This window comes from Echinococcus granulosus (assembly GCF_000524195.1).
Source record: "Echinococcus granulosus chromosome Unknown EG_S00135, whole genome shotgun sequence".
Lineage (NCBI taxonomy): Eukaryota > Metazoa > Platyhelminthes > Cestoda > Cyclophyllidea > Taeniidae > Echinococcus > Echinococcus granulosus.
In genome coordinates this window covers 152,472-164,385 of record NW_020170515.1, presented here as the reverse complement: position 1 = coordinate 164,385, position 11,914 = coordinate 152,472, and the positions used below count along the sequence as shown (strand labels likewise).

The 11,914-nt window shown below is 42.9% G+C and overlaps 3 protein-coding genes across 3 annotated transcripts in view; 1 reads left to right on the top strand and 2 right to left on the bottom strand. All coding sequences in view use genetic code 11, as the record gives it.

The window, feature by feature from the left end:
* The window catches only part of EGR_09179 (Hcp beta-lactamase-like protein), a gene marked incomplete at both ends in the record, with an annotated part of 1,704 nt that extends 279 nt beyond the window's left edge, over window positions 1-1,425 (top strand). The window contains 3 exons of the mRNA XM_024498428.1: window positions 230-363; window positions 440-663; window positions 1,033-1,425. Coding sequence (XP_024347171.1) covers window positions 230-363; window positions 440-663; window positions 1,033-1,425 — 751 coding nt within the window. The remainder of the gene's footprint in view (window positions 1-229; window positions 364-439; window positions 664-1,032) is intronic.
* Window positions 1,426-2,822: 1,397 nt separating this feature from the next.
* On the bottom strand, window positions 2,823-7,844 carry EGR_09178 (Cytochrome b5 reductase 4; the record flags this gene model as incomplete). The annotated part of the gene is made up of 11 exons (XM_024498427.1): window positions 2,823-2,874; window positions 2,979-3,167; window positions 3,378-3,636; window positions 3,857-4,150; window positions 4,460-4,648; window positions 4,726-4,913; window positions 5,888-5,960; window positions 6,308-6,374; window positions 6,457-6,557; window positions 6,729-6,871; window positions 7,762-7,844. The coding sequence occupies 11 exons, from the start codon at window positions 7,842-7,844 to the stop codon at window positions 2,823-2,825; spliced, it is 1,638 nt and encodes a 545-aa protein (XP_024347170.1).
* Window positions 7,845-9,546: 1,702 nt separating this feature from the next.
* EGR_09177 (hypothetical protein) lies at window positions 9,547-10,497 on the bottom strand (the record flags this gene model as incomplete). Its single annotated transcript, XM_024498426.1, has 2 exons — window positions 9,547-10,287; window positions 10,369-10,497. 2 exons carry the CDS (start codon window positions 10,495-10,497, stop codon window positions 9,547-9,549), a joined length of 870 nt encoding a protein of 289 aa, XP_024347169.1.
* Window positions 10,498-11,914: the final 1,417 nt, after the last annotated feature.

The following is an 11,914-nucleotide window of genomic DNA, read 5'->3' as shown; positions in this document are numbered from 1 at the left end:
TTTTAGTCTTGCAGACAAAGGTCGAAATGTCTGCATCTTACCATGGAGTAATTATCTGTATCAAATTTGTTTGGGTTTTCTTACCTATTCCAGTTGCCAAAGTTGCTTCTACTTTTTAAAGTGGCTAAATGCCCAACAACCTTCAACATATTATTAGCCTTCTATTTCTTTTTCGGACTTCGTGGCGTGTTGTTCAGTGCGTGTCAAAGTACACCATCTTTTGCTTCAGACTCGAGTCGATGAGCTTCGGTCCTGATGACTCCGGAATACTCGAGTTCAAGACGGAAGAGGAGGCTGAAGAATACCTGGGGAACCTAGGTTCCAAGTTTGAGTACGGTTGCCATCGCGAGGGGAACCCAATTCGTATGTTCGTAAGCACGTATGTCTATTCTCTGCCTTTCTAGTATATTGACAGTACTTGTGCTTTGGTGGATTTTAGAATGCCACTCCTTGGCCCGTTGGTACGCCAGTTACAAACGTGACTTCGCCAAGTCCGAGGATGTATATCGTCAAAACTGCTTTCACCGTCGATATGCTGAAAGCTGCAGCAACTACGCCTTTTACAAGCTCTTCGGCGCCACCGCCATCAAGCGCAACGCCTCTCAGGCCTTTGAAGCCCTTAAATTCGGTTGCCACGTTTGTGAACACCCCAAATGCTGCCAGGTCGGAGCGCGTTAGGTATTTCTTCCCCATCGTGGCTACAAATTTAGCTATCAGAGATCTGTCTTTATCCAAGCCAGTATTTCCAAGGGTCAAATGATCTTCCTGACCAAATTTCATGAATAGATGGGTGAAGAAAATTTGAGAACCATTTTAACTGAGAGTAAAACCGATGCGAATGAAATGAAACACGGATCAAACCATCATGGGTAGGGTATTCGTAAACAAGTAACCATGTTCTGGTAGTCAGCTTGTTCTAGAGCTAAGTTTCAACAAAGGAATCGATGGGGGGACGTTAAGGTGTTTGGTCAATCGACAGAAGTGGTGCTAGCGAATTAATATAACCACAAGGCACTCTTGTTTATTCTCCAGGGCGCCGGTGAGTTGCTGCTAGAAGGTGCCATTGATGCGAAACAGGCCGCCAGCGAGAGTACGATGGATTATTTTACCCGAGGCTGTAGATTAAATCTACCGGCTAGTTGTTTCTACCTCGGTGGTCTCTATCATCACCGCGCGGAGGCGCAGCGAGTGGCAGAGGTGGAACTGACGGGTGTTGCGCAGCGGCGAACACTATCGGAGCTCGAGGCAGAGCTTCGTCGCTCCGCTGCGGCGGCATGGGTGCGCGCCTGCGAGTTGAATGGTCACGAGCTGGCCTGTCGCAACGCAGCACGCGCTTATCGCATTGGCGATGGGGTTGAACGTGATGAAGCCAAGGCTGCTGCGTTTGAAGCCCGCATAAACCAGGTTCCCCCTGAGAAGACGTGATGGTGAGGAGTGGGAAAATAAACCACGATAAATTTCTAGCTATTGTGGTTTTATTTTCTAGTATTATTGTATTTAAGGGAATATCGCAGCTTTAAATGAGGAGGATTTAAGGATTTAGTAGTGATTGAGGGATGCGGTATAACCCGGAAGTACCTGGGGCTTGGAACACTCAGTTAGGGGAAGGAAGGTCACCTTCATGTTCTTGTGCGCCAAAATAGCAGGTGGCAAAGCCTCAGATATCACACAACTTATATGTGGGAAGATTTGTATTTCAGGATGAGGTGCACTGGGGTGAAAATGTGATACTGCCTTAGTTTTCTGCTAGCGTCACTCCAAGTGATGGTTTTCACCTTTTCTTGACATTACACACTAATAAATCAAATACAATGGGGATAATTAGAAATGTGAAGTAGCATCACAAGTACTGAACGTCCTGTAGAAGCGGGATTTGCAGCGCTTTTATGTTGCCTTGCTGAGAAAGGATGATAGATGGCGATAGCGATCATCTCAAGAAACATTCTAGATCCAGGCGACTACCTTTAACTACATCGCCATTTTAATGTCCGATGTAGCTGAAGCTGCTTTGAAGCGTAATTAAGGGTCTACAAAGAAGAGAGCCACCTGCTGGAAGGCCGGATACTCGCCCCATCAGAAGGTCAGTTTCGTGACATCGTTTCTCCGCCTTATGATAAGTCAAAACACACGACTTGGCACAATGAAAGGCACTAACCCATCCACTGGAAGTGTTATTGTTGACCGTGCAGTGATCCAGTCTCATCGTGACACTCCTGGCGAAGTGCTAGGACTGTCCCGTTTGAATCCTTAAACAGCAAGTTTACAATCCTGTTGTATTGGACACCTTGTACTTACGCCACCCTTAACGGCATTATCCCTCAAAAGTACCCGCTACAGGTCAACATTGCCAATGGTGCGGGAACTCCAAAACCGTTTCAAATGCGCTTAGACGTCAACACAACCAAAATTTCAGCTCTGGCAATGTAACGCGGCTTAACATATGAGTCGAGAACTAACTTTATCGCAGGCATCCAGAGGGATCAGGAAGATAATGCTAGGAGCCCAGCCGCAAACCATCGCTACGAAGAACTGAGAAGATGCACGCAACCAAATACAAAGTATTTGCAATTTAACAGTAATCCACTTGAGAAAAAAACATGAAAAGTAAATACATGCCTGGCAGTTCAGGTAAATTGGGCAATGACAAGACTTAATTGAAACCCTCAAATCCTCATCAATTGCTGTGAAACCTGGCATTTTGATAGTAAGCGGCCATTAGGATACCACACTAACAAATGAAGAGGATGCTCACACCAAAGGAAAGTTCAATTCTTGAACCTGAGATTGATTAGGTGGAAACGGCTGCGGGACCTCCTCCTTCGTCACTGCAGAATATGCACATTGGAGCTCGGAATGCCCCAGACCTGTGCCAATCTAGGTAAAAGAATGAAAAATGACAGATAAATTCCATTTAAAGGAAACTGAAGGCCCCAGGAGCAGTTGAAAAGTTTCTTAAAAGGGGAGGAGGTAACACTTACGCGCTAGCGGCCGAGTTGAATCCTTGCGGTCCACAAATCAGACACAAGAGAGAGGTGGCAGATGTGTTCAAAAAGGTACCAAACGATTCAGGAGATGTTATGCCTTCAATCCCACCGATGGTGACATTTAATTGCTTGCATGTCTTGATCCTTTCCTCGGGCTCCACCAACCAATAATGTACCTGAAGCCTACAAACGGCGCATAAATTTTCACCTGACTACTGATAAGGCATTTAAGTAGAACGCAAGATCAGTGGTAATGCATTTAAACCCCTTCGAAGGTGTAAAGCTTTTATTTCGTTTTTCAAAGGTATATAAAGCTCAAAAAGATTATGAAATGTGTGACGCCAAGCCTAAGAATCTGTATAAATTCCCACACTGTACAGAAGGATGCCTTACTGATCACCTGACGATGCGGCGAGATCATCGAGTTGCGAGCGCAGAATCAAATCCTCCTCCCGTCGATTGAACCAGAGGAGATAGAGACGAGATTCATGCAGAGCCAAAAGGTACTGAATCAAGGGTAAAAAGGGTGTTATTCCGCTACCCCCGCACAACATACACACAGATGGCCACGGCCTGAATAGATCACCGCAACGGCTCAGTAGGACGCTGGCACCAAGTTGGCATCGAGGTAGACTGACTTTGACCACGGAACCTATTTCAAGGGAGAAGGGGGAGGAGGTGGCAAATATTCCCGGTAGTCTTCCTGCAACAAATCCTACAGATGACACCCAGTAGAGGGAGTTATATATTGATTAATGGAAGAAAAATTTCGAGATAGAGATTTTCGATTTTCCTAGTCGCTATTCCAACAATGTATAACGCATAGGTATACTACTTATTTCAGTCAGTAGAGAGATAAAAAGTGAACAAACCTTTTACCGCATTGTCCAGTAAACTGGAGACATTGCCATTGGGGTAGACTTTGACAAGAATATCGAATTTCGTCGGATCTGACATTTTCCCCTCTTCCGGGGAAAGGTTGACACAAGTAGGAGTATAGGGTCGCATATGGACCAAGCCATTGCTATCTTTCACACAGAGGAGGACATGATGCAAAAGGGGAATGGGCAGGTGTGCCTGCCCCACTAGCCACTTCAGCCGAAGCAGTCGATAAGGCGACCCATCCAGGCGTTCGGAGGAGACAACTTCGCATTCCATAAGACCAACTACATACAATGAGAGATGTGACCGTTAAGTACAGAGTTGTGGTAATGATACCAAACATTAATTGTACGCTTAGCTATGCGGACCCTTCGCTCTTTGCATTCTGTCAACAGCCCATCAGACCTTCACTACACCTATAGACAAGTTTAAGCCAGTTCTTCACATCCTGTAACATCCTCAGGAGGGTATTCGTATCCACACAATGTAATGAGGGGTGTAGTTACCTAGGGTGGTTTGAGAGGCCCCATTCTAGCTGGTGACTTTAATCTCCGTGACCTACAACTGTGACTAGTGGCCAATGGTTGAACTACCTCGTTCAAATGCATCGGAGAAACTGAGGAGTTCATCGTGGAGAACGCTTCCTAGCGTGCTGAATTGTAAACCAGATGGCTGTTCAGAGGACTTCAAGTCCAAGTACATGTGTGGATCGACCGAGAAGTATGAAAATTGTCGGTCGAAACGCATGCTATGCAAATCGGGCTTCAACTGTGGCAGAAGTCCTACAAATAAACGCGCGAATAAGGCACCACAGCAGTCTTTAAGTGCGGACCCTGCAACCGAAGCAACCAATACTCACGGAATTTAAGGAAGTAGTATTCTTTGTCTAGCATAATGAAGATTTGTAGGATTATGCGTCGATAATCAGATTCATCCGATTTTGCAGTAGCTATGAGGTGGCTGGAAGGCCGAAGGGATACAAGCGGTCTCCTCAAAGCTATCTCAAAGGTCACCAGACATTCGTCGGGCGAAGTAATCCAATCCCATCTGCAAGGAAAACCGTTCATGAAGGAAACCTATGAACATTGTCAGAATGAAAATGCCAGTCTCAAATGCTGACACTAGGTGAGCTTTTGAGGGGCATAGAGGGTATTCTTCAGACCACTTAAAATATCCCCTTAGGCTATTAATAAAAAATCTACCACATAACTCATTCACTTATTTTGAGACAAAATAATGCAAATTTTCAATGCTTAGTTCATTTTTTTTGTCATTTTGGCTGCAATGCATCAGAAGTAGATAGCTTAGCACGTCCACTGCCAGTGGCACATATGAGTGACATGAGTTATTCACCAGCACCAGATCATGGGCAACACGCAGATTGGGTAAGTACCCCTGGTCTGGGAATCATTACACCTTTCTAGACTCCACGCCACCTTGAATACCTTCCATGAACTACGACTATGGTAGTGGCCAGGGTAGGATTCATGAACGCTTTGGGTTAGGCTATTCACGCTCTCAAGATACGTATTACGAGACACGGAATAAATAATGAAACCATCAAACCGACTAGAACGGTTTCTGCACTGTTAAATGGGTAAACTAAATCAGCACTTTTCTCCTTTCATGAGGCTTATCATTTTAACAAAAGGGGCTTGCTTATAATATGTTTCTAGCGCACATAAACGCAAGGTTTGCGGGCCACATGTGTATTATTCACCGCTCAGAGGTCATATCAGGTCAGATGCAATCATAGCATCTGTGGCCGGTGCTGAGGGCATGGAATTAACCTTTAGGTAGATTTAAGTTATCAATAAATCGCAGTTAGAGCCTACTGTAAGAAAAGCAAGGGGAAGGAGAAAAACTTGTGGTTAGGACGCTGGGATTAGTCACAACGAAGAGAGAATGCAAGCCAAACAGATTGAGAAAAGATGTTACATGTCGCATGAATAAAACCCATTTCCAATTATCTACAGAAAATTAAAGAAACTAGAGGAAGAAATAAAAAAAGTGTCGCATACCTTGGTCTTGTTGCTGGTTGTTCCTTAAATGGCGGAAGCTGTACTGGCATTATGTTCATGGATGGAGAGAGAGCTGAGGAAAAAAAGGAACTAGATCTGAATTTAGCGGGGTGGCAGGAAACAAGGCTCGGTAATATCTGTTCTGAAATGAATAATTCAATCCCCAAGACGAGTGTCTTGAGAAGCAACAGATATTTGAATCTGCATAAGAACGTTTTGTGCCAAAAAGAACTTCCGTAAGATGACTTCAGAATTAAGATGCTTGTCCAAAGAAGTAAACGTGGAAGCCAAGATAGAACAACGCGACACTTTAAAGAGAATACAAATGCGCTGTCTAACATCTTGGCAAGAAAGACAGCAAAAATGAAAAGTTTTGCATAGAGGTGATTTAAAACTTGCTGTTGGGGCTATTTCGTTGACAGCTGGACGAAACAAGATGGCCCTTCTTCAGTCGGTGAATCATGTATGGACTTATGTATGCGTGAGCCTAAAAATGTTTAGTCAATATGGATTAAATCAAAGTAGTATTGGTTTTAAGTCAACTTTTTATAAATTGAATCTCGTCTTACACATCGGAAGGCCTCAGTGGCATCTGTACCGGCATATTGAGCAAGAATTTCCGCTCCACCAGGATGATATTTAGCAAATGGCGTCACATCAAACACTTCCACTAAAAAACACTTTTTAAAAAGGGAAAACGAGAAGGAGGACCGCGGTAAACACACCAAAGTTGAGAAAATTCAGTATCTGCACACCAATGTCGGACACATATCTTGCAATTTTAAAGTGCGAAAACAGAGAATAGCTTTTAAGTCGAGCTGGACGCATGCAAGAATCTCACCAGATGTGCCATTTCGTAATCCAATCCACATGTCATTTTCAGTTTTGTGTTTCGCCAGTTCCTCTGCCGTAATAGGACGTTTTTCGGGCTCCCGATTAAGGTACTCAGGGGTTCTTATGTAGGAATTCCAGAAACCAATGCCCCTAAAGAGCGAATTGTTTTTTGCAAAAGTTTTCATATCAGAATACAAAAAAGAGCACAACAAAGCGCCCAAATCAAATATTTGAGAAAGCGTTACATTTACATATAGGGCAGAAGATAACTAGACTTCGAGTATAAAAATATATTCGATTATGCGTAAAAATGAATAATAAGTACGCAAAATGTGCAAAGAAACTCTAAAACATCGAATATTCATTGAAGGAAAAACTTGCATGAATTCTCGTTTTCTGCTCGATGAAGTGGACGACGGCGTAATAGATATAAGAGGAACCTTTCGATTAGGATCCATTTTATTGTTGGCAAGAATAGGCTGTGAAAATGAGCACTTTCTGAGGACTAGAATACGGATAGAGGTGTGATGCAACACGTAAGTGAAGAAAATACAAGACAGCAATACCAAGTTGGAAGCAGTTCCAAACTTAAAAAAACAATTCACTTGATTGCACTTTAAAAACATAGTCGATTAAAAACTCGAGTATTCTTTTGCAAATTACCCCAGAAATTAAGAAAAAACACTGCAAACAATCACATCAACGTCAAACTACACTTTATCAACTTATTAATCTACTAATCATTAGTAAGGTGCCCAAGACAACCATACCAAAGAAAGGAAGAAGTGTAACGTAAGAGGGATATTATGAGAAAAGAAGAGCTGCCGTTGACCAAAGATGTTAGAACGAAATCCACACAACGAGGGTGGTGCACACCATCTTGAAAACGCCCCAGCCGTAATACAAGATTTAAAAAGCAATTAACAATGTATTAAATCTATATATTAGAAGCAAATTTTTGTAAATAAAAAAGCACTTTTTTTAAGATAACTTTGGTGAGGCTAAACAAAGACATTGCCTAACAGCAGCGAAATTCTTACTTTGACACAATTGAAATTATATATCGGTATTTAATGCCCGTTTGAACATGTCTTAAAGGAACTGGCTCACGAATTTTAGCCATTTTTACTAAGATATGACACCATATTATAAAAAGCAAACGAATTTGGGCTCTTTGTAGAAACATTTACTTTTACAATCCCACATAACGCAATAATCGATGTCTTCTAATCATTTCCCTTAACCCAGATGTTAGACAATAGCAGTAAAAGCGGAAATGGTCGATAATATTGCACCAATTGTAGTACTCGGAGCTGAAAGAAGACATAACGCTTTTGCAGAATTTGTATTATCGACCTATAAACGGGCTTAACTGCTACTGTCTCGACCCAAAGGCCAAGCCACTTAGCGGCGATCCAATGGCGGAGCTCCTCATAGGCCCGTTATTGAAGCAGGAAGTTGAACAAACAATTGAAGCACGTATATCAGTGAAAAGAACGTGCTTTGGCACCGAGTAATAGAAGTGGGAATATGGGTGTGTATGCTCGCTTACGCAGTGATAATGAATTCTTAAAGGGGCTTCGGTGAGTGTGCGCAATCGGCACACTCATTCACTTGCACACACCCCTCGCGACATGTGATTTTAATTGAATGCTTTCTGCTAGATTGTTTTATGCTTTTTGTGTATAGTTGCTTGATTTTCTTCGCAGCGGAGTCATTTTCGACAATGCTCAGCTCAGTGGAAGGAGTCAAAATACATGCTTGATTTCAAAATACTTCTTAACCAAGTGTTCTTGTGGGCCCAGTTATTGATTTATTAAAATGTGGTACAGGCGTATTTTCTGGTTTCGAAAATTATTAACATATAATTATTGCTACTTGTTTGCTCGTTTGCATAAAATTTCACAGAGACATCCCTTTAGCTTGCAACTAATTTTGACGATAATTATTTTTTTATTCCAGTTGCCGTTTTCGGATACATTAATATTGATGTCCATGATAGTGCTTACATTCACTATTCGATTGTTTCGCCGCCCTAATCGCTTTGCAGTTATTTAACTTGTTCTATTGGCGAGGTATGGCTGGCTTGAGAGTCGCGATTTACAGTAAGCACAGGTGGTAGCTGAGACGTTATTTTTCTTTCGAGGGGAAAAAACTGTTTCTTGTGGCCTTTATGGTGCTTCCAGTTCTTTCATGAAGTCATAATGGGTGAGATGGGAGGGGCTAGGAGACTTAAAGCACACTTGGCTAGTCACGTCTCCCGGGCCAAAGTGTGCCCGGTCGGTGTTGAAGGGTCCGCGTGGGTCACTTCCAGTTAGACTGTCACATCACGGAACCACCTCCATGTCACATTGTTGTCATCCTCCGTATTTGTAACAGAAGAGGTCGCTGCTTTTCTTCTCTTACAGAACTTAGATAGAGACGTTGTTCTAGTGGACCACTTTAATATTAATACACAGTCTTAGCTAAAAATGAACGATTTCCATTATTCCTATTTGGCAGGTGCCAAGTGAAAAGCACGCTTGAACTGAGCCAAGCCTTCTCCCGTTCCTTTAAAAAGCAGACCCAGAGTTCCACTGCGCTAGCCAGCTGTGAGGACAGTTAATTAGATATTTTTTATTTTCTGGAAGCTGGCCTTCTACCATTTGCCTCCTCCGATGAAATGTCACATAAAAGACAGGGACGGGGACGATGATAGTAAGAATTGTGAAGATAAGTGTGTGCATCGATGGTGGGGAAAAGAGGATGTGAATGGAGTCAGGTAATGAGTGAAGGAGATGGGAAAGATATAAAAATACAAAAGACTTCCTAAGCGTACTGTATGATCACAACCTGCCACCGTCATCCTTCTCATCAATCTCTAGACTGCGACGCTTCTTGACTGAAACTGACTCTGTCTCGTCCTCACGTAGGCTGAGTCCGTCTTCGCCCACTCGCTCCTCGTCGTCCTCGGCGATAGGACCGCCTTTGTATCTGAAGTGCAAGGTCAGCGAGAAGAGCGCGATCACGACAAGCCCCACGAGAACAGAGACCCAGGCGTAGGTGAAGGGCCAGTAGTACTTTTGGCTGACGGTGCCCTCTTTCATGGCAGGCACGTTTGAGTAGAGACCCACACCCCATCGTAGGTAATACCACGCGTACGTCTCTGCTTTCCCGCTAGTGTCATTCGAGGCCACTGCCAATGCTGCACACACGTACATCCCATTCACGGAATCGGGCACATTCATGATGGCCTTGTTAATTTTCAATTGGTAATTTCGGTCTTTCGACAGCACTTGCCATCCCTCGTCTGTCTGTCCCGCTTTCAAATGCCGGTATGACGTCGGTTCGGGCAGGATCCACTGCACATCCAATGCTTGCTGGATATTATTGAAGGGGTAGTATGTTGAGTGGGTGCAATTCAATGTGATGGAATCAGTGCTCCGTACGACCCAGTGAGTTCTATCCCACTGGGGGTACTCATCATGAATGTCCGAGCTCACCAATACGGCCATACTGATGGCGAGTAGGGGGCACAAATTCATGTGGAATTGAAAGGCCATTTTAAATTTGATTAGGCGATTTACCTGCAAGAGCAAAGACACAAATGGGAGATGGGATTGTTGAAAGCTAAGCCAATGGCCAAGTATGCATGATTAAACACCTACCTGAACTGACTGCGAACCGTGGTCTCCTTTGCAGTTCTCTATGCTGCGATAAGGCAGGCCGACAATTTGGTTGCTTTTATAGTCTTTCGTGTCAAGAGGTGCGCGCAGCCTGTGAAGGACAAGTGACATTTGCGCAGCTCTTTTGAATTTCTAATGTGAACTCATCAAATTCTCTTCTCTCGTCGCCATGTACACACCCGCACACGCACTCATGCTCTTGCAGATGTGGTCCAGGCTTAGCCCTCTTCTATGCCGCGCAATCCAAGGGACATTTTCACACTTTTTGTGTTTTCAGTAACCGCCACTAAGGTGGATTGAAGATCTCCTTCCATCTTCATCACAGAGCACGCATTTGTTTTTATTTGAGTATTTCAAAATGCAGTGGAATCCCCAAATGGACTTGTGGGTCTCTTGATCGGTAAATGCCTTGCAGGGATGATTCACAAACTTTAAATTATTTAATTTCAAAGCCGACACCATTCTATATAAAATAATTAAGGAGTTGAATTTCAATAAGCTTATCAAGTAAAAGTACTAAGACAAAAGTTTTTGTCGTCTTCTTCTTCATAAATTGCATTATTTTGTCCTGTGCGAGACACACCCTTGCGTAAGTCAATTCCAAAGTCAAAGACGCACCACATAAAATTGGTTCTTTGATACGAGGTTCATAATTGATGTCTTTTAAAGTGAAATACCAAAAGAAAGTTTCGTTTCAGTCAACCCAATAAAAGCTCACCAATAAAATTAGAGGAGTGGGGTGGGGAAAATGTTTACAGAGTGGATATAGTAGTTTCCTGCCTGCCTCAAATGTACTCATCTTTTCCTCTTTTCTTCTCCAGAACGAAAAAGGACTAAAGTAATCACAAAAATGCATGAATCAATGCTCGGTAAAATTATCTCGCGTAGGCACTCCATTCTATAAAGTTAATAAAGATAATAAACAAAGTGTAAAGAGTGAAGCACCACCGAATTCTCAAAATTGGGCGTTTGTCATTTGACGTAGTATCATAACCCACAAAACTACTTCAAAAGTAAAAAAGTCAGCATCTCTAAGCCTACCTTAATAGAGAAAACCTATCACTTATTATCACCATAGAAAAATGGAGCTTCCTTTCCTCCTTCAGATATTAAGTAAACACATCACATTATGAGCTCTCCCTCCGGTAGAACAGTTTGTCTCGAGAGAGGAGTACTTGAATTAGGAATGACAATAACAAGGAAGTGCTACTAAATGCGTTATGTGTTATCAAGAAGTCGCTGCTAGTCGTTTGACCTCGCCGATTAGTACGATAGCAGTGGTGATTGTCAAGATGAGACAAGGGAAGGGAGCATATATACAGTTTGTATGGGAATAGAGGAGGAGGTAATGCTGGGCAATGAGTAAGAGAGGTAAGAATGTATAAAAATCCAAAAGATCTCATGAGCTTACTATATGATTACAGTCTGCCACTAACATCCGCACAATTGATCTCTTCTTCACTGGAGATGATCTTTTTCCTCCCACCGACAGACTGAGACTGTCTGTGACCCATTCCTCCTCCTCCTC